The following is a 27,107-nucleotide window of genomic DNA, read 5'->3' as shown; positions in this document are numbered from 1 at the left end:
TTCTTTTGGGTCAAGTATTTGGTCCAGTCATTTTTAATGAAATTATTGGCATGGTTTGATTTGATTTATGGCTACCATTTTACTGTTTTCCAAATGTCTCGTATGTTTTTGCATCTCCATCTTTCCGTTGCTGCCTTCTGTGTTAAAACTTTTTTAGTGTGCTGTTTAGATTTCTTAAACTGTATTTTGAGTGTTTTAGTGGTTGTTCTAGGGACTGCAGTAGTTTAACCACAATCTTCAGATTAACGCTAGTGTAATTCCAGTGAAAAGCAGAGTATTTATTCCAGTATAGCTCCATCTCCTACCCACTCTCTTGTGCTATTATTGTAATATACATCGTGTGCGTGTGTGCTGTGACTTCATTTGTGTCCAGCTCTTTGTGTCCCTGGGGACCATTGATGCCAGACTCCTCTGCCTGTGGGATTCTCCAGGCACACGGAGTGAGCCGCCATGCCTGAATGTCCAGTGGACGTTTAGGTGGCCTCCCTCTCTTGGCTGTTGTAAACAGTGCTGCAGTGAACATTGGGGTGCATGTATCTTTTGGGGTCATGTTTTTCTCTGGATATATGCCCAGGAGTGGGATTGCAGGGTCATATGGTAGCTCTATTGTTAGTTTTTTAAGGAACCTCCATACTGTTCTCCATAGTTCGTGCACCAGTTTACATTCCTACTAACGGGACAGGAGGGCTCTCTTTGCTCTGCACCCTCTCCAGCATTTGTTGTTTGTGAGTTTTTGATGATAGCCATTCTGCCTGGGTGAGGTGATTTCTCATTGTAGCTTTGATTTGCATTTCTCTGATAAGGAACAGTGTTGAACACCTTTCCATGTGCCTGCTGTCCATCAGTATGTCCTCTTGAGAGACATGTCTATTCAGGGCTTCCGCCTTTTGAGTGGGTTGTTTTGATGCTATTAAGTGTCATAAGCTGTTTGTAAATTTTGGAGACTAATCCCTTATCAGTAACATCACTTACAAATATTTTCTGCCAATCTGTGGGTAGTCTTTTCGTGTTGCTTATTGTTTCCTTTGCTGTGGAAAAGCTTTTGAGTTTAAGTAGGTCCCATTTGTTTGTTTTTATTTCTGTTATTCTAGGAGATGGATTGAAGACGTTGCTGTGATTTATGTCATAGTGTGTTCTGCCTATGTTTTGCTCTGAGTTTTATAGTGTTCAGTCTAACATTCAGGTCTTTAATCCATTTTGAGCTTATTTTTGTGTATGGCGTTAAGGAATGATCTTAATTTCATTTTTTCATGTGTGCTGCTTTTTTTCCCCACCTTTATTTTTGAGAGCTGGTTTAGTTGTATCCAAATCCTATCATTCTCGACAGCCTTTGTTTCCTTTCTCTTTGAAATACTTAAGTTGCCAATGTCCTATTATAATTCTGTTCTTTTGTATTAGGAAAGAAAGTAGTCATCTTAAGTTTCTTTTTTTCCATCTCACATTAAGAACTTTTTCACAATGATTTAATATTATTTAATTGAATATTTTCTAACCCTTAAAAGTCATACATGACTGATCCCTCGCTCTTATAACATCAAATTTTTCTACTCACTTTTCAGAATAGCTCCAATGTTTTCTAAGTTCTCAATTATGAAATAAAGCACAGAGTTGCAGGATCTGTCCATTGGACCATATAGGTAGTATCACTTTCTCCAAATCAGAAAACCCCAAGGGCTGAAGAGGTGATGAAAAGACAAAGCTAGTTCTGTTTTCTCTGAATCTATGATGTTTTAAAAGTAATCTCACTTTCTTCTGGAAAAAGCTCTACTTCTGCCTTTATTATGAAGAAAAATAAAATCGCTAAATCTGGTCTCTGAATTGAGGTGACTAGTCTTTAATGCAAGAACAATCCAATCTGCAAAACCTCACCCAGAGTATGTTGTGGGCTTGGGGATGCCATCTCCCCTCTCTATCACTGCTTCCTCAGTTCTCTTATCAGTCAGGTTCTCACTCTCAGGAGACTAACTGTTCAAACAAACTCAAAAACAAAAAACTCATTTCTACAAATTATTTCTCACAATCCTTAATTTAGGAAAAATTTGGAAAGAAGATGAAAATACTTTAAATTTTCTTTGGAAATCATTGAAAAACTTTAACACAAACTTAGCAGATTGCTGAGCCAGAGACAAAGCAGTTCACGTGTAGACATGTCACTTCGTGTCCACCAACAGATTAGCCACCCACAAGCATGTGGAAAGAAGCTTCTACACAGAAAGATGCACCCTTGGACAGGTGGGCAAGTCTCAAACACACTCTAATACTGTAACTTGTACCGAGCAGTCATCCAAAGATTCTAGTCTGTATTTCTATCAGTTACATTTCATAATAGCAGGACTCTCTCCAATATACACCCTTTATTTTAAATTAAGCCACTAGCACTTGGGAAAAAAAAGTAATTTATTTGCATTGCTTCCATTTTTCTACTGTAGTGTTAGGACTTGACATAGCATTATTCTTCTACCTCCTATTTACAGTTCATTTAGAATATTACTACAAATACAGTATACAATTTTAAAAAACTTATGGGGAACTGCAGTTTTTGTTTTCCTCACCTCTTTACAGGTTTCTCAAAATCATCCAACGTAAGTGAAAGTTTATATGGACATTTTCTGTACACATCTTAAAGGGGCAGAGATTACAGTGATAAAGCCAAAAGAATTTGCACAAATACAATAAAATACAGAAAACAAAGTATAGATGTTATTTGGGGTACAAATATAAACAATACAGTACCATTTGAGTAATTTCGCAACATAATACTCATACTTTATAGAAATAAAACTGCAAACCCGGAGGATGCTCTGACAAATATTAAACATCATATATACAATGAGGTAAATGTACCTTGGTCTCTTGAGAGGTAATTTAAGTTTAAAGCAATTGACGTTTTGAAGCATCTCCTTGACATATAAAGAAATATCAAACACCCCATTCCATTGGCACAATGTGAAAAAGGGATATCAGAACACAGTTCATGATACTCAATTCACAAATCTTGTTTAAAAATAAAAACATTCACTGAAGTTCTTTTTAAGCTTTTAAGAAACTGGTTGAATGTTGTTAACCACTTTTTTTTAAGTTTACAGTTACAAATAAGACTGCATAATAGGGTTAAAGGTTTAAATATACTGACAATCCTCAGAATGTCCTAGAAGTCCAGCATTTCCGGAGAGGGCCCATGGGAATCGCAGCATTCCAAAACAGACACAAGATACTGCAGGACACGTCATGAGCTATTTTTTAGAATCTCAAAAACATCTGAACTGGCATTTTTCTGCCAAGCTGTGACAGAACCATTATTTGGACTCTCACCATCTGGAGCCAGAACACTGCCATGGTCAAGAAATAGTTTACTAACAATCACTCTTTCATTGGAGGGGTAAAAATAAACTCTTGATATGACATGTCTAATGGGATCCTCATGTTGTTTTGAGTTTTAATTAGCACTTCGCCATCTTGTTTAACAAAATACTCTGTATGTGACAGTTCTTTAAGGTAGAGGGGGAACAAAGGTAACTCAGGCATGAGCAGCAGAATGGCCAAGTGACCACTGAAGTCTTTTCAGAATAGAAATTTGGAGTTCTTGCTGACCATGGCACTGTATCCTGACTCAAGGCACTTCCTGAGCACTATCATTACAGCATAACCACAGGCTCAGCTCTTTGGACCTCACCCTGTCCTATGGAAGATACAACTGGCCATTGCTTCTGGCATCGCTCCCACTGCCAGAGCTACCCCTTGCTGCCAGCCCACTCAGAGGCAGGACCAGCAGGAAGGCAGTTTGGGAGAGAGCGAGCTAAGGGTGTGAAGAAAAGACCAGGGATGTCTACACCCCAGTAAGCCGTATGCACCCCTCATCCCCGTTCCTCTGGGGGTACTGACAGACAATCTGCCTGAAGGTATACTTTAGCCAAGTTGAACCTTGGAAAGTGAGCATCTGAAGATAGTATAAACACAAAGGCTTGTGTTTTTAAATATATCCAGTCAAATTTTTCTGCAGGAACAGCCACAGCAATCATGATCCATAAATATTTTCAGTTACTTTCATTTCAATACTAGCCAATTGGGGTTTGTCAAACCATCATTAGTCAGGGGGGAAAGAAAAAAAGGAATCAGCTAGTGTAACATGTAAACCCAATTTAGAACTAAATTCCAACTTTTAAAAAGTTCCCTGATTCATCAAAAGTAGATTTTATCCATTTAGGCTGAACAGTAAAATTGTAAGTCTTTTTTTTTACTTAATAAAGAATATCTTCAGCAAAAGTTGATTACCTTATATGAAACTGAGAAATCATGTATCACAACTTTAAATCAGACAAGAACTTTTGGTATGTTCTTAAAATTATATAAAAATAGTTTTAGTGATTACATGCATTGGTCCCCTGGATTTCATAAAGCAGATCTGGTAGGCTTGTAAATGGCCAAAAAAAAAAAGAAAAGTAAAAGTACCTGATCATAGAGCTAGAGATTATTAAACAGGAAACGTAACACAATTATAAAACAAACCTCTCAAACTCACTCATTTGCTTTGATGAAATCATGGTAACTACAGAAAAAACTCAAATTTGGACTCAAAATATTAACCTCTAAACAATATTTTCCCCATGTTGTTTTTAAACACGTGAAATTGACACTAAATTCATTCTAAAATTACTTTGGCTTTAAGACCAAATAGTCTTTAAAATTTATTCTATTTATAAGAAATAAGACGTTATCAGAATGCAGCTCAATCAGCATAAATGGCCACTATCTCTTACTGACCAAAATACTGTAAAGGTAATTATTCTGACCCTTTCATCAGGAAATTGATAGCTCTATAAGGACTTCTTGCCTCACAGCTATGATAGACTTTCCTCCCTCAGATTAAGATCACAGTGATAAAGAGGACTTTGAAAAACTGTAAAAATCCTGCAAAGACTTTTAGCACTGGAAGTAAAACCAGTTATTATAAGCTACTTTCACCTTAATGTGAGAAGGCCATGACAGATTTGCTTTAAACACTTAATTTCACCATAAACATCTGTAAATGGAGAATCTATCCTTGGAATATGCCTTAGCTATCACTTTCCCAGATATTGAGGGTGCACCAAATTCACTCCATAGCCATATAAATTAGGCAGTTGCAATATCTGCACAGAGAAGGAAAGACTGAATTAGAAGCTGCCTTCCTCAAAGTGTAGTGCGACCTCAAAACCACACTGACTCTAACCTTAGCTACGAAGACAAAGTCCACAGAACAGTGACTCCTACACAACGATGTGACTCTCAAATACCTGTTACTATTCAAATTATCAACTACCTTTACCTTCCTAGAAAAAAGCCTATTTAACATTAACCATATTCTAATTTTAAACGTAATTCATTTCTTAAAAAAATAACACTGTCTTTGATCAGATAAAGAAAAAAATGGCTTACAGAATGCCACACTTTTCACAAGCAGCTAGACAAATTTTCCCTTTTAGAAAAATTTGTCTGTATGCTACAGATTTTAAGTTATTAAAGTACTATAAGCATCAAGAGTGCCACTTGATTTTTTTAAAGTGTACTTAGACAATACAATTAAAATGCAAAAACTGGATGAGAATACTTAATTATGACCATGATTACCATTTACCAATTAATGCCATTTCATTTCTTTAGTGGTTTAAGCGCATTTTGGTAGGAGAAAGGCATTTTCAAAATGGAATACCAAAGAACATACCAGAAAAACTCTTCCAGAAAACAAAACAGAGTAAGTCTGGGTTATCCAGGTAAATAAACTTTTGAATTAAAACATGACAGTTTTAACACACAGAGAGACTTTAAGCAATTCTACTCATTTCCATTAGAAAGACACAGAAGTGGCACTTACTGGTATAGTACAATCCCATTTTGAAGGCATGTAATGTTCTGAATATGTGAAAGAACAATAATATACAAAATACAATTGCATAAATTATGTTCCTCACTACTATATGAGGTCATTTTTAGACTCAAGAGTTTATAGGTGTTAGTTTTAAGATCCTGAAAATTATAGAACAGTACATTCAAAGTCTAAATCAAAGAAACTCTTTAGTGGTTCAGAATCCTCTGAGAATGTACTAACCAGGAGAAATCACTTTCTTTAAAAATAAGAAATGTTTCATATAACTCAGCCATCCAGCTCCTTTACCCTTAAAGATGATCTTCAGCACAGCAGTTACCTAAAGTTAAGACCAGCAATCATTTAAAAAAACAAGTTCTGTGTTAATAAAAAATAAAGGTAGACTACACAACATTTTGTAACTGTCCTGGGAAAGAAGTGTTCATAGTGCACAGAAAGGACCCCACATGGCGGTTTCCTGGGTCTGAAGAAATCCTGGGATGTTTTAGTTCACCTTGTTACATCGTCATAAAAGGAAGCAATATCCTTCTGTTCCCTCTCAGTGAGGTAGAACAACTGACCTCCCAAATTAAAACCCAGGAGCAGATCTGAAGAAGAAGTAGAGTTCAGGCAAAGCCACAGAATTTACATTTTGATGCCTTCCTGCTGACTGAGTTGTGACAATGTTTTCTTAATCCGCAAAGCTGTAAGCCTAGCTGCTCCATTGGCATACCAACATTCTCTCATAATTTTAGCCATTACTCTCAAGGCCTACAAGAAAAGAAAAGAAAGATCATTAATGCATGCACCACGTTTCAACGACCTGGATAATAATCTTTCAGTTCAGTTCAGTTGCTCAGTCGTGTCCGACTCTCTGCAACCCCATGAATTGCAGCACGCCAGGCCTCCCTGTCCATCACCATCTCCTGGAGTTCACTCAAACTCACATCCATTGAGTCGGTGATGCCATCCAGCCATCTCATCTACCTGTAAATTTTCTTTTTAAACGACATACAAGTATTTCTGTTTCAGCATTATTTATAATAGCAAATGAGTAAAGATGACCTAAATTCCCATCAGCAGGATACTGGTGCCAGCAGCTGGAAAGCAGATGGACAAAGGAGGATTTACTTGGCAGCCTGAGAAACCTAAATCCTCAAACAGAGCTGTGCAAAGCAAAGAGAACCTGACTCACTTGAAATGGCCCCCAAAACTGAGGAATTAACTTATATCCTGTATCCCTGGGGTGAAGTTCAGGGTAAAAATAGAATCAGCCAAAGAAGATGGAAACCCAGATACCTGCCCTGCCCCAACTTCACACAGCTGGGTGACCATCCCACCCCATCCAAACAGAAGACGAGGTTTCAATCTGAGAGAGCAGAACAGATTCCCGTCTTGGGGAAATAAGGGCAAAATTCCACACTGACAACACACTAAATGCTAAGACAGTAAACTTTCTCCCCAGAACATGGCCAGTGACTTTACATAGTCCTCCAGGTAAGAGACCAGAAGAGTCTTCAGCCCAAGAAGAAAAGCCTAAAGAGAGACATCAGTGGTTCCCCAAGGAAGCAATCCAGTTACTTCACCCTTAGACTGCAGTGGCAGATAAGCTCCATTCATGTGCACAAAGCTTCCTATCAGCTTTCAGTGCTGCTTTTATACAGAGCATGAGCTTGATCAAACATTTCAGGAAAGTAATATGAAATGCAGAAACTGACACAGAAAAAAACACCTTGGAAAAACCAAAAGGTGTATAGAAGACAATATCAACAATCCATCATTAATATCTTCAAAGAGATTACTGATACTGGACTTATCAATACTTATTTGGGGTTTTGTTTGGTTTGGGGAAAGTTTTATAGAACCACAAGATAAACCTGAATAATAATAATAAGACCAAAAGATATAGGCGGATTCCTTTCCCAGAAAGTAGAGAAAAGAAAACAAAGAGATGGGTAATAGGAAGGAAAACACAAGAAAATCAGAATGCCTGTTCAGGATGTCTACATTCATAACCAGAGTTGAAGAAAAAGAACGGAAAATGGGAGGGAATACTTGAGGAAAATTTCCTAGAAATGAACATTTGTTTTCAGGTAAAAATGACCAAGGGTTCAGGACATGCATAAAATCATCCAGCAAACTGAGTGCCATAATCCAGATACCATCCTACATGCATCTGGTAGGATACACTAACAGACACAGCAGCGAGCTAACAGACGACATCTCTGCTCTCATAAAGCTTGCGTTATAGAGGGCTAGAGCATATAATAAATAAGCAGGATGCATGGACTGTCCGTGCTAAGTGCTGAGGAGAAACATCATTTAGGGAAGGAGATAAAATATGCCAGGGGGGGAAAAGTGCTATTTTAAATAGACTGGCAGGTAACGTCTCACTGACAAGGTAACATCTGAGCAAAGAGCTGGAAGAGGGGGATAAATGAGCAAACCAAGAAACGTGAAGACATGGGATTCAGAAAGGCAGTCACCACAGAAGAGGCAAGAGAGATCACAGGTGAAAGGTGAGGGATAGCCCAAGATGAAAGCTGGCCTAGAGCCAGCTTTTCAGACTGGAAAAGGTCAGAGGGCTCTGAAAAACACTTCCGTAGGCATCCTATCAGTTTCAAATTCTCAGTGTGTTTCAGCTACTGAGGGGAGATTTGTAAAACCCAAGAAAAGTGAAATATTAAGTTAGTGATACAAAACTAGCTAAATCGAGAGAAAATCTAAAATGACAGTGATGGCATTAATTCAACATGCTGCGCCAATAATTGCAACTTGCATGTATATTTTTAACGTTAACTACTAACTTCATGCTTAATTAGCCATCTGTTTAATATTAATTTGCTCTAATTTGCTTATTGAATGAGTGCATGAATAATTCCAGTTTGCAGTGTCAAGATGAAATTTTTCAAAGACAAAATCTAGGCCAATTTCATTTGTTAAACATGCAGGTTCTGTGAGCACACAATATATTTTGTCTGGGCCTGCATACTTGATTTCATTGGAGGCAGCCAAGGAACTCTCTTGATCTCACAGGTATCTAATGAAGTCTGCTGCTGCTAAGTCGCTTCAGTCATGTCCTACTCTTAAGATGTAAAATAAACTACTTAAGTGAACAGCTTTTTATTCTTCCTAAACTACAAAACATCAACTCCAAAGGGAAATGCTTTGTTTTGCCAATATTATAATAGTATCATAATAATGGTTGTTGTTAACTCAGTTGTGTCTGACTCTTTCTGACTCCATGGAATGCAGCACTCCAAGCTTCCCTGTCCTTCACTATCTCCCAGAGTTTGCTCAAATTCATGTCCATTGAGTCAGTGATGCCATCCAACCATCACATCCTCTGTCACCTGCTTCTCCTCCTGCCCTCAATCTTTCCCAGCATCAGGGTCTTTTCCAATGAGTCAGCTCTTCACATCAGGTGGCCAAAGTATTGGAGCTTCAGCACCAGCCCTTCCAATGAAAATTCAGGGTTGATTTCCTTTAGCGTTGACTTGGTTTGATCTCCTTGTTGTCCAAGGGACTCTTCAGCACCACAGTTCGGAACCATAAATTCTTAGGCACTCAGGCTTCTATGGTCCAACTCTCACATCCATACATGACTACTGGAAAAACCATAGTTTTGACTATACAGACCTGTGTTGGCAAAGTGATACCTCTGTTTTAAATATGTTGTCTAGGTTTGTTATAGCTTTTCTTCCAAGGAGCAAGCATCTTTTTTAATTTCATGACTGCAGTCACGATTCAGTGATTTTTGAGCCCAAGAAAATAGTCTTTCACTGTTCCATTTTTTCCCCACCTATTTGCCATGAAGTGATGATACTGGATGCATGATCTTAGTTTTCTGTATGTTGAGTTTTAAGCCAGCCTCTTCACTCTCCTCTTTCACCTTCAACAAGAGGCTCTTTAGTTCCTCTTCACTTTCTGTCATTAGGGTGGTATCATCTGCCTATCTGAGGTTATTGGTATTTCTCCCAGCAGTCTTGATTCCAGCTTGAGGTTCATCCAGCCCAGCGTTTCGCATGATGTGCTCTACACATAAGCTAAATAAGCAGGGTGACAGTATACAGCCTTGACGTACTCCTTTCCTAATTTTAAACCAGTTTGCTGTTTCCATGTCTGGTTGTAAGTGTTGTTTCTTGACTGCATAGAGGTTTCTCAGGAGGCAGGTAAGGTGGTCTGGTATTCCTATCTCTTTCAGAATTTTCCAGTTTGTTGTGATTCACATAGTCAAAGGCTTTACTGTAGTCAATGAAGCAGAAGTGTTTTTTGGAATTCCCTTGCTTTTTCTATGATCCAACAGATGTCGGCAGTGTGATCTCTGGTTCCTCTGCCTTTTCTATATCCAACTTGTGCATCTGGAAGTTCTTGTTTCACATACTGTTGAAGCCTAGCTTGAAGGATTTTGAGCATTACCTTACTAGTATGTGAAAAGAGTGCAATTGTGTGGTAGTTTGAACATTCTTTGGCATTGCCAAAGAATGAAAACTGACCTTTTCCAGTCCTGTGGCCACTGCTCAAAAAGTTTTCTAAATTTGCTGGCACACTGAGTGCAGCACTTTAACAACATCCATCATCTTTTAGGATTTCCATCACCTCCACTAGCTTTGTTTGTACTAATGCTTCCTAAGGTCCACGTGACTTCACACATCAGGATGTCTAGCTCCAGGTGAGTGATCACACCATCCTGGTTATCTGGGTCATTAAAACCTTTTCTGTACAGTTTTTCTATGTATTCTTAATACCTTCTACTTCCGTTAGTAAAAGCAATTAAGGATAAATAACATTTTTCTTATAAATTCTTTAAAAGTATAACTACAAAAGTATTTCTAAAACTTTTTGTAAAGAGCTGGGGTTGAAAAGCTGAGATACTGCTGAAAAGCAGTTTCCACAAATTCCTGATGAATAGTCACATGAGCAGTGAAATGAATAAAATATAAAATCATCTGAACCATCTTCACAATCATCCAAATCCCTTATTTTACAAAAAGGCATATTAAGGTCCCAAGAACTGAAGTGCTTTGCCAGAAGTCAGATTCTGAAACATATGGTAGCCAGGATCTAGAATATAGGCCTCCTAATTCCAGCCAGCACACAGCCCACTGTTCTGGGCTGCCCTGGTTGAAAGGTGGGTTTAAAATATACATATATATATCTAGTTTTTGGCTGTGCTGGGCCTTCATTGCTGCCCTGGCTTTTCTCTAGTTGTGGCACTTGGACTTCCCATTGTGGTGGCTTCTCTTGTTGCAGCTACAGGCTCTGAGGGCATGCGGGCTCCAGTAAGTTTCAGTCCCCGGGCTCTAGAGCTCAGTAAGTGGTGGTGCGGGGGTTCAGCTGCTCTGTGGCCTGTGGGGGTCTTCCCAGATGAGGGATTGAACCCGTGTTAACTGCAGTGACAGGTGGATTCTTTACCATGGAGCCACCAGGGAAAGCCAGGAAGCTTTAGTTTAAAATGCAGGAGCCTTGTTTCACTGGCAGATCTAAACACTGCTCTAATAAACGGATGGCCACTGAAAATGTTCCATCACCTTTGCAATGTGCTTGAAATTGAACATAAAAACCAAATTACTCTGTTTTTACTCATTGATATAATTAGCTATGAAAAAAGAATGGGAATTCTTCTGTTTTCCTTAAATAAAAGTAGCAAATTTCTACATACTAACCAGAAGCAGTTTAGAAAACTGTATAATATCCAAAATAAATACTCACTTCACAGCTCTGCCATCTGTTTGGAATATTTGGCCTTAACTTCTGTTCACAAACAACTTTTCTCATTTCTTCAACTGATGGATCGGAAGGTACAAGATCATAATAAGGCAGCTGGTAATCTTCATGAATTCCTACGTTGGTAAAGAATGTTAAAAAAACCTATTTTGAAAGGTTTACTCAGATAATGTCAGAACAATCTTTGACCAGACAGAAAAGGAACAGCTGGAAATCCTGTTACAGTGTCCCATTACTAAAACAGGTAAGTGGAACAGCCTGCTCTCTTATGCATGTCTGCATCAACAACCCACCTCGAGTCAGTACTAAGCCCACACTTTGAAACTAAATTCTGCAATACAATCAGCAAAGGCTGTTTTAATAATAGTTAACTATGAGTTGTGATGACCAGATAGACATTTTCTCCTAGAGCCCTAATGTGTGGGAAGTGAAAGCCTTTATTCTGCAAGTGCACAGCCTCAGCGGTAAGGGGATGTACACTCTCACTAAGGTGTGGATCCTACATGGCAAGCCTGAGGCACAAGTCCCTTCCTCTACCTGTGTCTGTTAGTAACCTGTCCTATTTGCTACTCCACCCCTCACTGCCTCAAAAAAAAAACTAGTGCCTAGACCTGAGGCACTAGTCTCAGGTGAGCCTGGGTTCTCAAGGATAAGACTGTTTCTCAAGTAAACATTTAAAGTTCTCAATCTAGCACAAACGTACTTTAAAAAGTAATGCAATGACAGTGTATTTGCATATGTAATTTCCACTATCACGATGGAGAAAATCACTACAATCTCGGAGTAAAAAAAATCAGTTTGACTCCGGTACATGCTAAAAATAGCTTCCTGGGTGGCCTCACAAGCAGTCATTCATTCTAAATATCTATACTGCAAGATAACAAGGGGGTGGTTTCTATTGCTTCCCAAAATTCAAGTGGAACTAGAAACAGACCACACTGGAATAAAGCTGTGTATTAGGATAAAGCCCTGCACAAGGATAAAGCATGCTGTGTCATCTCTCTGGCACTCTCATTCGTCACTGGGTAAACAATTTCATTCAATAAAAAAGACAATTCTTAGACAACTTTTGCTTGTGACTATATATTGGGGGAAGGGAGAGAAATTTACCGCCGATGGAACATCGTCGCGCTACTTCCCAGAATACTAGTCCCATTGCATAGATGTCAGCACGTTTGAAGGATTCAAAGTGTTTCATATTTATGGAATCATCTAGAACTTCAGGGGCCATGTACCTAAAAAAGAAGTCAGCACTTCATTTTATGCAACAGTAACATTACTTTTTAAACTGTTTCATCTTTTACTCCTGGGCGGGGAGGTCAGGGGGGTGGGAAGCAATATTAACTTTGACCTTTCCTCCTTTCACTATGGTTCTGCTGCTTTTTAAATTAAAAAAAAATTTATTGAAGTGTCAGTCAGTTCAGTCGTTCAGTCGCTCAGTCACGTCCAACTCTTTGCAACCCCATGAATCGCAGCACGCCAGGCCTCTCTGTCCGTCACCAACTCCCAGAGTTCACTCAGACTCACATCCATCGAGTCAGTGATGCCATCCAGCCATCTCATCCTCTGTTGTCCCCTTCTCCTCCTGCCCTCAATCCCTCCCAGCATGAGTCTTTTCCAATGAGTCAACTCTTCGCATGAGGTGGCCAAAGTACTGGAGTTTCAGCTTCAGCATCATTCCCTCCAAAGAAATCCCAGGGCTGATCTCCCTTCAGAATGGACTGGTTGGATCTCCTTGCAGTCCAAGGGACTCTCAAGAGTCTTCTCCAACACCACAGTTCAAAAGCATCAATTCTTCAGCACTCAGCCTTCCTCACAGTCCAACTCTCACATCCATACATGACCATGAAAAACCATAGCCTTGACTAGAAGGACCTTAGTCGGCAAAGTAATATCTCTGCTTTCGAATATGCTATCTAGGTTGGTCATAACTTTTCTTCCAAGGAGTAAGCGTCTAAAAATTTCATGTAATTGAAGTACAGTTGACTTATAATATCGTTAATTTCTGCTGTTCAGCAAAGTCAGTTATATGTATATATACATTAGTTTTAAAATATTATTTTCCATTATTATATAGATACTGAATATAATTCTCTGTTCTGTACAGTAGGATGTTGTTGTCTATCCATTCTATATGTAATAGGTTACATCTGCTAACTCCAGCTTCCCACCCCATCCCTCTCCCAACACCCTCCCCTCTACCAACCACAAGTCTGTTATCCCTCAATCTATTTTGCAGATAGGATCATTTGTGTCATATTTTAGATTTCACACATTAAGTAATACCATGCTATCTGTCTCTTTCTGACTGACCTCACTTATTATGATAATCTCTAGTTGCATCCATGTTGCAGCAAATGGCAGTTTCATCTTTTTATGGCTGAGATGTATTCCATTGGATATATGCACCACATTGTATCAGCTCATCTGTCGATGCACATTTAGGTTGTTTCCATGTCTTGGTTATTGTGAAATAATGCTGCTATGAACATAGGGGGTACATGTATCTTTTTGGATTAGTTTTTTCTGGATATATAGCCAGAAGTGGGACTGCTGGACCATATGGTAATTCTATTTTTCTCTTTTTCCATTGTCTTCTATAGTGGTTGTACCAACTTACATTCACACCAACAGTGTAAGAGTTCCCTTTTCTCCATATCCTCTCTTGCATTTGTTATTTGTACAGTTTTTAATGATGGCCATTCTAACCAGCCACTCACTGCAGTACCTCACTGCAGTTTTTGTTTGCATTTCTCTAATAATTAGTGATATTGAGCATCTTTTCATGTGCATATTGGCCATTTGTATTTCTTCTTTGGAGAAATGCCATTTTAGGTCTCTTGTCCTTTTTTGATTAAGCTGTCTTTTTGTTGTTGTTGTTCTATGAGCTGTTTATGTATTTTGGAAATTAAGCCCTTATCAGTTGCATCATTTGCAATTATTTTTTCTGATTCTATAGGTTGTCTTTTCCTTTTTTTAATGGTTTCCTTTGCTGTGCTGAAAGCTTGTAAGTTTGATTAGGTCCCATTTGTTTCTTTACTTCTACTGCCTTGGGAGACTGACTTAAGAAAACACTGGTATGATTTATGTCAGAACGTTTTGCCTATGCTCTCTTCAAGGAGTTTTTGATGTCATGTCTTATGTTTAAGTCAGTTGTTATGTCTTTTTCATTTATTTGGGTTCTCTCATTTCTTCTTGGTGAGCCTGGCCAAAGGTTTGCCGTTTTTTTTACCCTTTCAAAGAACCAGGTCTCAGTTGTAATTTCCCCCCCCCCCAAAATCTGTATTTTATTTCCACTCTGATCTTTATTTTTCCCTTCCTTCTGCTGACTTTAGGTTTTGTTTATTCTATAATTAAGTGGTGAAGTGAAGTCATTCAGTCGTGTTCGACTCTTTGCAACCCCATGGAGTATAGCCTACCAGGCTCCTCCGTCCGTGGGATTCTCCAGGCAAGAGTGCTGGAGTGGGTTGCCGTTTCCTTCTCCAGGGGATCTTCCCGACCCAGGGATCGAACTCGGGTCTCCCGCATTGCAGGCAGACGCTTTACCGTCTGAGCCACCAGGGAAGCCATAAGGATAATTAAGTGGTAGGCTAGGTTGTTTATTTGATGTGTTTCATGTTTTCTGAGCAAGGTCTGTATCGCTGTGCACTTCCCTCTAGGAACTGCTTTTGCTGCGTCCCATAGGTTTCTTTTTTGAAAATACCTGTGCCAGCTCTCAGCTGCTGCACATGGGGTCTAGCCCACAGATTGAACCTGGGCTTCCTGCATTGGGTGCTTGGAGTCAGCCACTGAATCACCACGGAAGTCCCATTCCATAGGTTTTTTATGGTTGTTTTCACTCAAGGTATTTTTAAATTTCCTCTTTGGGGCTTCCATGGTGGTCCAGTGGTTGAGAATCTACCTTGCAATGCAAGCGACACTGGCTGGATCCCTGGTCTGGGAAGGGCCCATGTGCCTGGGAACAACCAAGCCCATGCACCGTAAGGAGAGAAGTCACCACATTGAGAAGCCCAAGCACCACAACTACAGAGTAGCCCCTGCTGGCAGCAGCTAGAGAAAGCCTGTGCATAACAACAAAGTCAAAAATAAATATTTTAAAAAATAATAAATAAATTTCCTCTTTGATTTCATCATTGACCCATTGGTTTTTTTAGTATTGGTAGTCTGTTGTTGAGTCTCTGTGTAACTTAATTTCTCCCCTCATTTCTTTTTCTGTGGTTGATTTCTAGTTCAATGCTATTATGGTCAGGAAAAATGTGTGAGATAACTTCTACACTCTTAAATTTGTTGAGGCTTGTTTTATGCCTGAGACGGTAATCAATCCTAGAGAATGTTCCAGGTGCAGTTGAAAAGAATGTGTTTTTTTAATGCCCAGAAAATATCAATTTACCGTAATTCTACTGTGTTGTTTAGGATCTCTTGCTTTACTGGTTTTCTGTCTAGAAGATTTATCCATTGACGTGAGTATTCAAATCTCCTACTCTTATTTTGCCATCGATTTCTCCCTTTGTTTGTTGGTATTTGTTTTATGTATTTAGATACTCCTACATTAGGTGTATATATGCTCATGAGTATAAGATCCTCTTCCTAAACTGATCCTTTTTTCAATATAGTGTCCTTATCTTTTTTTATGGTATTTGTTTGAAAGTCTGTGTTGTCTCACATGAGTGATTCCACACTTTCTTCTCATTTCAGTTTACATGAAATATTTTTCCATCCTATCACTTTTGATCTATGTGTGTCCTCTGCCCTAAAGTGGGTCTTATAGGCAGCATATTGTAGGCTCTGGATTAAAACAATACATCTGCCACCCTGTCTTTATTTTATTGAAGTATTGTTGATACACAATGTTAGTTTCTATTGTACAGCAAAGTAATTCAGTTATACATTCTTTTCCATTAAGGTTTACCACAGAATATTGAGAGATCTACTCTCTTTGAGAGTTTATCTTTATTCTCATTTTTTATTTTCTATTTGGGGATAGCTGATTTATGTTAGTTTCAGGTGTACAGCAAAGTGATTCATTTACACACACACGTGTATCTATTGTTTTCTCACATAGGTTATCACAAAGTACTGAGCTGAGTTAGTTCCCATACTATATGGTAGGTTCTTGTTGAGTATCTATTTTATATATAGTATTGTATGTATGTGCTGTGTCTGACTCTGTGACGCCATGGACTGTAGCCCACCAGGCTCCTCTGTCCATGGGGATTCTCCAGACAAGAATACTGGAGTGGGTTGCCATGCTCTCCACCAGGGGATCTTCCCACCCCAGGGATCAAACCCAGGTCTCCTGCACTGCAGCTCAGATTCCTGTCTGAGCCACCAGGGAAGCCCAAGAATGCTCGAGTAGGTAGCCTGTCTTTCTCCGGGGGATCTTCCTGATCCAGGAATTGAACCAGGATCCTCCTGCATTGTAGGCAGCTTCTTTACCAGCTGAGCCACCAGGGAAGCCCACTGTGTGTATGTTGATCGCAAACCCATACTTTATCCCTCCTTTCCACCTTTCCCCTTTAGTAACCGTAAGCCTGTGAATCTGTTTCATAAATAAATACGTTCATTTGTGTCATTTTTTTAGATTGCACATGTAAGTGATATGTTATTTGTCTTTCTCTGTTTTACTTTTACTTAGTATGATAATCTCTAGGTCCACCAGTCTTGCCACAAATGGCATTTTCTTTTTTAATGGGTGAGTAACATTGTGTGTGTGTATACATACACCATATCTTCCTTATCCATTCATCTGGACATTAGATTGTCTATTGTAAACAGTGTTGCAGTGAACACTGGGGTGCCTGTTTTCCCAGATATATGTCTAAGAGTCGGATTGCTAGATCATATGATGGTTTCCTTTTTAGTTTTTTAAAGAACCTCCACCCTGTTCTTCATAGTGGCTGTACAGTTTTCACTTCCGCTAACAGTGTAGGAGAGTTCCTTTTCTCCACACCCTCTCTGGCGTTTGTCTGTAGATTTTTTGATGATGATGATGATGGCCACCTGACAGGTCTGAGGCGATACATCTTTGTAGTTCTGGTCTGGGCTTTTCTGTTAGTGATGTTGAGCGCCTTTCCATGTGCTTTTTTGGCCATCTGTATGTCTTTGAGGAAATGTCTTAGATCTTCTGCCCATTTTTTGATTGGGTTGTTTTCTTTAATATTGAGCCACATGAGCTGTTTGTAAATTTGGGAGACTAATCCCTTGTTGGTCACTTCATTTGCAAATATTTCCTGTCATTCGATGGCTGTCTTTTTGGTTTTGTTTATGGTTTCCTTTGCTGTGCAAATGTTTGCTCCTCTGTCTTTTGACTGAGTATTTAGTCCACTGACATTTAAAGTAACTATTGATATATACATATTTATTTCCATTTTAACTTTGTTTTCCCATTGACTTTATATTTCTTCTTTGTCCCTTTCTATTTCTTTGTTTTCCTTTGGTGGTTTGATGATTTTCTTTTGTGTCATACTTATTTTCTTCTTGGTTTCTGTGACTCTATTGTTTTTCTATTTTTCAAATCATCCCATCCTATATCTACTTGCCTTAGATAGGTAGGCATACAGGCTCAAACATATCTAGGAAATGAAAGAAAAAAAAACCCTACATCTTACTTTCCTCCCCCATATTTTATGATTTAGATGTCCACTTTTATATCTTCATGTTCATTCTTTTGCTGTTCATTGTGGTTATCCCTTTCACAGAAGAAAAATTTTTTTAATCTCAGGCTTATTTCAGTAATTTGCTTTCCAATTGTGATTTTTTTCCTCCCCCTTTTTTTCCCCTATAGAATATTACTCCTTTTCTATTTAGAGAAGACTTTTCAGTATTTCCTTTAGGACAGGTTTAGTATTACTGTATACTTTGAGTTTTTTCCTTTTCTGAGAAATTCATCTCTTTCTAAACAATCACCTTGCTGGGTAGAGGATCCTAGGTTGCAGATCTTTCCCTTTTAGGACTTTGAATATATCTTGCCACTTCCTTCAAGCCTGCAACATTTCTGTAGTAGAAACAACTGATGGCGGAATCCATTATAATTAACCTTCCGTCTTGCTTCCTTTAGAATTTTCCTCTTTAATTTCTGCTACGTATAATGTGCTTGGTGTAGGCCTGTTTGAGTTTACCTTGTTTGGGACCCTCAGTGCCTCCTGTACTGAATATGTGTTTCATTCTTTGGGTATGGGAAGCTTTCAGTCATAATTTCTTCAGATTCATTTTCAACCTCTTTTTCTCTTTCTTCTCCTTCTGGAATTCCTATTACACATAGATTGGCATACTTTATCTTACCCCACAGGTCCCTTTTTTTCATTTGGCTTTCTGTCTGCTGCCCTAATCGGGCAGTTTTCATATTCAATCTTCCAGGTCAGATATTCATTCTTCTTATTTATTCTGCTATTCATTGCCTTTACTTCAGTTTTTGTCCTGGCAAGTGAGTTTTCTAATTTTTCTTGGTTCCTGTTTATAGTTTCTAATTCCTTTTTTATAGTACTCTGTGTTTCTGTTGATAGCCTTTTTTAATTCCTTCAGTATTTTCAGTCGTCTTTTTGAAATCAGTACCTACTAGACTGAATAGGTCTGTTTCATTGCTCTTTCAAGGGAATTCTCTTGGTCTTTCAACTGGGAGTGGTTCCTCTTCTTCTTCATTTTACTTATATTTCTCTTCTGTGAGTTTCAGTTAAGTTGCTCATCGTGTCTGACTCTTTGCAACCCCATGGACTGCAGCATGCCAGGCTTCCCTGTCCATCACCAACTCCTTGAGCTTAATCAAACTCATGTCCATTGAGTCGGTGATGCCATCCAACCATCTCATCTTCTGTTGCCCCCTCTCCTCCCACCTTCAATCTTTCCCAGCATCAAGGTCTTTTCTAGTGAGTCAGTTCGTCCCATCAGGTGGCCCAAGTATTAGAGTTTCAGCTTCAACATCAGTCCTTCCAATGAATATTCAGGACTGATTTCCTTTAGGATGGACAGGTTGGACCTCCTTGCAGTCCAAGGGACTCTCAAGGGTCTTCTCCAACACCACAGTTCAAAAGCATCAATTCTTCAGCACTCGGCTTTCTTTATAGTCCAACACTCATATCCATATGTGATTACTGGAAAAACCATAGCCTTGACTAGATGGACCTTTGTTGACAATGTGATGTCTCTGCTTTTTAATATGCTGTCTAGGTTGGTCATAGCTTTCCTTCCAGGGAGCAAACATCTTCTAATTTCATGGCTGCAGTCACCATCTGCAGTGATTTTGGAGCCCAAGAAAAAGTCTCTCACTGTTTCCCCATCTATTTGCCATGAAGTGATGGGGCCAGATGCCATGATCTTCGTTTTCTGGGAATGTTGAGTTTTAGCCAGGTCTTTCACTTTCACCAAGAGGCTCTTATAGTTCTTCACTTTCTGCCATAAGGGTGGTGACATCTGCATATCTCAGGTTATTGATATTTCTCCCAGCAATCTTGATTCCAGCTTGTGCTTCATCCAGCCTGGCATTTCGCATGATGTACTCTGCATAAAAGCAGGGTGACAATATACAGCCTTGTCGTACTCCTTTCCTGATTTGGAACCAGTCTGTTGTTCCATGTCCAGTTCTGTTGTTTCTTGACCTGCATACAGATTTCTCAAGAGGCAGGTCAGGTGGTCTGGTATTACCATCTCTTGAAGATTTTCCACAGTTTGTTATGATCCACAGAGCCAAAGGCTTTGGCGTAGTCAATAAAGCAGAAGTAGATGTTTTTTTGGAACTCTCTTGCTTTTTCGATGATCCAACAGATGTTGGCAATTTGATCTCTGGTTCCTCTGCCTTTTCTAAATCCAGCTTGAACATCTGGAAGTTCATGGTTCACATACTGTTGGGGCCTAGTGTGGAGAATTTTGAGCGTTATTTTGCTAGCATGTGAGATGAGTGAATTGTGCGGTAGTTTGAACATTCTTTGGCATTGCCTTTCTTTGGGATTGGAATGAAAACTGGCCTTTTCCAGTCCTGTGGCCACTGCTGAGTTTTCCAAATTTGCTGGCATATTGAGTGCAGCACTTTCACAGCATCATCTTGTGAATTTAGGAGAAACAATTATCTACGATGGTCTCTGAGGACTATTTATAGGTGGGAGCCCCCCTGTGTACCTTGTGTGGCTTTAGCGTTTTTGGTGCGAGGGCTGTTTTAGTATGGATGCCTGTCGCCTCTCCTCTCGGCATGTTCTGGTCATTACCCCTTTGATAGAGGGTATGCAGATACCTGGTCCTCGTGTTCTTGGCAGTGGTGGCAGCTCATGATTGTTCCTGGAGGTGGTGTCCTGCCACCTGAAAACTAATGCAGGGGAAAACGCCCCTCACACATGGCCCACACGATGGCGCCTGGCCTCTAAGGCAGCCCAGGCTTTCTCTGTGTACACCCTCAGATGCAGTCACATCAGACTCTAACCCCTTCTGACTGTTTCTATACATCCCACCCCTGTCTCCCCCAGGTCTGATTTCTGAAGCCTGAGCCTCCACGCATAACTGAGATCATATTAGACTCAAGGAAAGTATCTCCACTGGTTTACTCCAAACCCCATGAAAAGCTGAAATTGCAATTTTATGCTATTTGCCTTATGATCTTTGTTTCTAATGACCCACATTCTAGGCGTCCTACTATACACCACCTACTTTGCTGTGTACTATGCAGGGACTATGTATTTCAGTCTAGAAGTCTTCTCACTAAAACAAGATAAAAGGAAAGGCAAGAACATACTCCAGGGAACAAAATAATAGATAAAAATGAATGCCAGTCCTTAATGATACCATACTGCACAGTTCTGAGGTTTCAAAAATCCTACTAAGGTTACAGATTAGGACTCACAAAGACCTGCAGCAGCCACTGCCTGGAACCCTGAGTCAAGAGATTTGAGAGTCCCCACTGAAACCATAAACACAGCTGAGATTGAATACAGCTCAGCTCTATTCAAGTCCAGTGTAGCAGTTTGAAGGTATGTGGTGGCAAAATGCTGTTATACACAAAGCAAAGCCTTTTGGGTCAGAAAGGCCCAGGTTCAAGTCTCAGCTCTTCAGCTTACCATCCATGAGGCTGGCTGGCCACATGAACCTTCACAGGGTGGTTTCCTCATCTGTGAATTGAGGGTAGTGATACCTACTTAGATTCTTTGAGTACTCGTGTGTGTGTTAGTCACACAGTTGTGTCCGACTCTTTGTGACCCCATGGACTGTAGCCCACCAGGCTCCTCTGTCCGTGGGATTTTCCAGGCAAGAATTCTGGAGTGGGTTGCCATTCCCTTCTCCAGAGGATCTTCCTGACCCAAGAACAGAACCTGGGCCTCCTACATAGTAGGCAGATTGTTTACTGACTGAGCTACCAGGGGAGTACTCATAGATTCAACAAATACTTATTGAGGACCTACTATGTTCTAGGCACTGTGATAGATGCTGGGAATACAAGGCTTCTCTCAAGCAGCTTACAATCCAGTGGAATATACAGATAAGTGAACAGTTATAATGTGCTAAGTGGTCCAGATTTAGCATGCAATGAGGGTGTCTGACAAGGACACCTAACAGTCCAGAAAAAGACTTCTCTGAGAAAGGAAGACTGAGTAACAAGTTAAGGAAACAGGAGGGGGAATTATGCTCTAGGACAGAGGTCAGGCCCACAAACTGTTGCACCTGCTGTCAGATCAGTGGCAGCGTTAGATTAAAAATAAAGTGCACAATGAATGTAATGTGCTTGAACCACCCTGAAACCATCTTCCCCACATCTAGTCCTTGGAAAAATTATCTTCAAAACAATGAGTTCTGGGTGCCAAAAAGGGTGGGGACTGCCGCTCTAGGATATAGCACATGTGAAAGTTTGAAGAGAGAAAGCTATGTTTTCAGGAAATAAAAATATAAAAACAGTTGGGCTAACTACAGCACAACATTTGAAGAGAACATTAAATGATATAATATACATAAGAGACACATTAAAATGACTGGTACACAGTAGGTACCCCGTTAATATTAACTACTCTTATGATAACATAACTAATGGTAGTGTTTTCTGGAAAGGCTACCTTTCATCAGCAGTAACCTTTGTAAGTTAGCTAAAACCCACTCCAGTACTCTTGCCTGGAAAATCCCATGGGCGGAGGAGCCTGGTAGGCTGCAGTCCATGGGGTCATGAAGAGTTGGACACGACTGAGCAACTTCACTTTCCCTTTTCACTTTCATGCATTGGAGAAGGAAATGGCAACCCATTCCAGTGTTTTTGCCTGGGGAATCCCAGGGACGGGGGAGCCTGGTGGGCTGCCGTCTATGGGGTCGCACAGAGTTGGACACGACTGAAGTGACTTAGCAGCAACCATGATTTCAGAGCAGGCAAGACCATGAGATCTTCTACCTGTGAGCAATCTAATAAAGAACAAGGTTGAGTTTCATAAAAGTTACGTATCTAGAAATGAGAAGGAAAAGAAGTCAACTTCAGAACATAAAAATAACTGTGTTCACTCTCTGATAAGTATACCTTTTTGTTCCCACTCTGTGGTTTGGAGCAATGTCAATTGTATCTGTGGCCGAATCATGCCTTACTGCCAGTCCTAAGTCTGCAATACAGCAAGTTCCATTCTTCTTTACCAAGATATTCTTTGATTTCAAATCCCTATGAGCTATGGCTGGTTTTCCTAAAGAAAAAGAAAGTTAAACATGGTTGCTTAAAGGGTAATACCAATCACAAATCTCACCTAGGTCCTCCCATCCCAGTGTCAAAAGCATTTTATCCCCATCACTGCAATACCTGGGCCCTTACTAAACCAACTTACATGAATCAGTGCACAAAAAGTTGATGAAATTACATTTCAAAGAAAACAGATGATGATAAAAAAATATAAGTCTAACACTCAAAAACCAGGAGGTTAAAGATACTAGTTTGTTGATACCCTATGAATCTTTTTTTATAGGACTCCTAGGTACTCATATTCCAATCCAAGAACCAAAAATCTAGATCACCTCTTTTGCCTATCAACTGGAATATATTCATTAAATGTATAATGCCTTTAATACTGCTGCTGCTAAGTCGCTTCAGTCGTGTCCGACTCTGTGCAACCCGATAGACGGCAGCCCACCAGGCTCTGCCGTCCTGGGATTCTCCAGGCAAGAACACTGGAGTGGGTTGCCATTTCGTTCTCCAATGTATGAAAGTGAAAAGTGAAAGGGAAGACTCTTAGCGACCCCATGGACTGCAGCCTTTAATACTAACTACTAGAAAAAGTGCTATTATAAAATAATTAGTGTGTAAAACTTGGAACCCTCAGAGGCTGCTGGTGGGAATGTACAATAAAATAGTACAGGCTCTTAGGAAAAAAAAAAAAGTCTGGCAAGTTTCACAAATCATTGGTTACTGTCTGATCCAGTAACTTCATCTCTAGGCATATACCCAAGATAATGGAAGTGTATCCACACTAAAACTTGTACATCAATGTTCACAGCAGCATTATTCATAATAACCCAAAGTGGAAACAAATGTCCATCACTGATGAATGGATACCCAAAATGTGCTAAATCCATATAATGAAATATTGCTTGGCCATAAAAGGGAATGAATTTCTGATAATGCTGCATTATTTAACCTTGAACCTATACTAAGAGAAAGCAGCTAGTCATAAAAGATATATATTGTATGATTCCATATGCTATGTCCAGAATAAGCAAATCTATAGATGGTCATAAAGAGTCAGATACAACTTAGTGACTGAACAATATATGGAAAATAAATCAGAGGTTGCCTAGGGCTAGAGAGTTTAGAGCGAAATGGAGAGTGACTGCTGAGAACTACAAGGTTCTTTTGAGGTGATGAAAATGTTCTTAAATGTTCTTAAAATGTGGTGATAGCTATACAAAACTGATTATACTAAACCACTGATTTGTACACCAAATGGGTAAATTGTATAGTATGTGAATTACAACTCAATTTGTTGTTGTTCAGTCACCAAGTCGTATCTGACTCTTTACGACCCTATGGACTGGAGCAGGCCAGGCTCCCCTATCCTTCACTGTCTCCTGGAGTTTGCTCAAACTCAGGTCCATTGAGTTGGTGATGCTGTCTAACCATCTCATCCCCTGCCACCCCCTTTCCCTTTTGCCTTCTATTTTTCCCAGCACCAGGGTCTTTCACAATGAGTTGGCTCTTTGTACCAGGTGGCCAAAGTATTGGAGCTTCAGCATCAGTCCTTCCAATGAATATTCTGGGTTTTCTTTTAGGACTGACTGGTTTGATCTCCTTGCAGTCCTAGGAATTCTCAAGAGTCTTCTCCAGCACCACAGATTGAAACCATCAATTCTTTGGCGCTCAGCCTTCTTTATGGTCCAGCTCTCATATTCATACATGACTACTGGAAAACACAGCTTTGACTACACAGACCTCTCTCGGCAGAGTGACGTCTCTGCTTTTTAATACGCTATCTAGGTCTGTCATAGCTTTCCTTCCAAGGAGCAAGTGTCTTAATTTCATGGCTGCAGTCACCGTCCACAGTGATTTTGGAGCCCAAGAAAAGAAAATCTGTCACTGCTTTCACTTTTTCCCTTTCTATTTGTCATAAAGTGATGTAACTGGATGCCATGATCTTCTGTTTTTGAATGTTGACTTTTAAGCCAGCTTTTTCACCCTCATCTTTCACCTTCATCAAGAGGCTCTTTAGTTACTCTTCACTTTCTGTCATTACCATCATTCTGAGGTTGTTGATATTTCTTCTGGCAGTCTTGATTCCAGCTGTGATTCACCCAGCCTGGTATCTCACATGATGTATTCTGCATATAAATAAGCAGGGTGACAATATACAGCCTTGCTGTACTCCTTTCCCAATTTTGAACCTGTTGTTTTTGAAGTCTATTTTGTTTCATGTCCAGTTCTAACTGCTGCTTCTTGATCTGCATACAGGTTTCTAGGGAGATAGGTAAGGTGGTCTGGTATTCCCATCTTTTTCAGAATTTTCCAGTTTATTGTATGTGACATAGTATGAATTATAACTCAATAAAGCTATTATAATCAACAATTGATTTTGCGAAGATGGGGCTGACTGAACTACTAAAACAGCATGTGTGACGTATATAGTAAAGCTGGCAATGGGGTTAGCAAGTGGATAATCATTAGAGCAGAGACTACACTAGCATCTGATATCTTATATAGCACAATACTAACTCGTGCAATCTCCTTATCCTAGGATCAAACACAATTATCAGATGGTCAGATAACATTTATGTAGCATGTTGGATGTTTACAGAGCATCTTCACATTTCATTTGGTACTATACATAAATGCTGAAATCAAGATCCTCAAAATCACAAGACTAAACACTACTTTTAAGAACTTAGCAAAATATCAGTATTGTTATAACAACTAGAGAATCTCTAATCAAATTCCTAGATTCCTAACTCTATGTTAGATTTTCAACAGAAAGTTAAAATATTCTCATATAAAAACTCATTTTAAACATTTCCACTTTGGCTGACTTCTTGCAAAAATTTTCTGAATAGACATTAGACCCATAGGAATTTAAAGCTTAAATAACAGGACTGCTTTGAGTTACCTTGGGTACCAACTATCTCCATGTGAAGATGGGCAAGTCCACTTGCTGTGGACAGAGCAAGTTTTATCATTCCTTCCACAGTAACTGTGTATCTGTTCAAATAATCAAAAAGGGATCCGTGCTCATGATAATCTGACACCAACCAGAGCTGAGTCCATGTGCCATTGTCTGCCAAGTAGAAAAACAATATTTCAGATAGGCTATAGAACATTTATGATTTATCTGTTCAAACATTATCACTTTTTACTCAGTCCTGAATCACACAACTAAAACACGTTGGTACTGTACATTTGTATAGATTTCTTTCATATTTTCTTGTTTTTCTTGTTCATATATTTTCATTTATTTTCAGTTTTCTTATACATTTATGTTTATATCCTTTAATTAAGTCCCCTATCCTTGAAATTGAGGCAAAGACAACTAGTCCATTCAAGAGACAAAGAATCACAGTGTAAAGACGGTGATCTCGCGTCCACACGAACAGTAGCAGGGATGGGACTGTTTAATACACAGAACAATGCCTGGTCCAGGTGAGGTGCTCAGTGATTGTTCCTGGAAGCCGGGAGAGAAACAAGGGAGGAGGAAGAAGAGAAATACCTGGAACCTAGCACAGCCACAGTGGGAATGGAATATTATGTGACAAACCAAGCGTGACCTTAAATGAGAAATGCAAGCTTTAATGACAAACTGTGTATATAGTTCAACAGGAAGCCAAGTAAGATTATTACAATTCCAAGGTTTACAGCTTAGAAAAATATATAAACAGTAGTATCACTGACACATGGGGAAGCTGAGATAGGAACTAAAAATGTCAGGAGGGGAAAAGGCTGGGACTGAATTTATTTTGACACAAGGTAGTTTTAAACCTCACTAGCTAAGAATGTGCCTTTTTTCAAAAGTTCTATTAACTGTAAACCAATATGTGAAATGAAAATGTATTTTCCCTCAGGAACCATGGTAAAGGTTCTGGCTGGGCTTCTAGGCTAGGCTGGTCCACAAAAGTCCTT

General features: G+C 39.5%; 1 protein-coding gene across 2 annotated transcripts in view; it reads right to left on the bottom strand.

Annotated features, from left to right (window-relative positions):
* The window catches only part of TGFBR1 (transforming growth factor beta receptor 1), a 70,156-nt gene continuing 45,384 nt past the window's right edge, over positions 2,336 to 27,107 (bottom strand). For both annotated transcript variants that reach the window (XM_018052233.1, XM_018052234.1), the window contains exons 5-9: positions 26,101 to 26,268; positions 23,043 to 23,199; positions 12,680 to 12,804; positions 11,555 to 11,685; positions 2,336 to 6,613 (exon numbers count right to left, since the gene is read on the bottom strand). In XM_018052233.1, the coding sequence (XP_017907722.1) occupies positions 6,488 to 6,613; positions 11,555 to 11,685; positions 12,680 to 12,804; positions 23,043 to 23,199; positions 26,101 to 26,268 (707 nt within the window). In that variant the 3' untranslated portion in view covers positions 2,336 to 6,487. The remainder of the gene's footprint in view (positions 6,614 to 11,554; positions 11,686 to 12,679; positions 12,805 to 23,042; positions 23,200 to 26,100; positions 26,269 to 27,107) is intronic.

This window comes from Capra hircus, chromosome 8 (assembly GCF_001704415.2).
Source record: "Capra hircus breed San Clemente chromosome 8, ASM170441v1, whole genome shotgun sequence".
NCBI lineage: Eukaryota > Metazoa > Chordata > Mammalia > Artiodactyla > Bovidae > Capra > Capra hircus.
The sequence above is the reverse complement of the archived record's forward strand: the minus strand, read 5'-3'. Positions and strand labels throughout refer to the sequence as shown.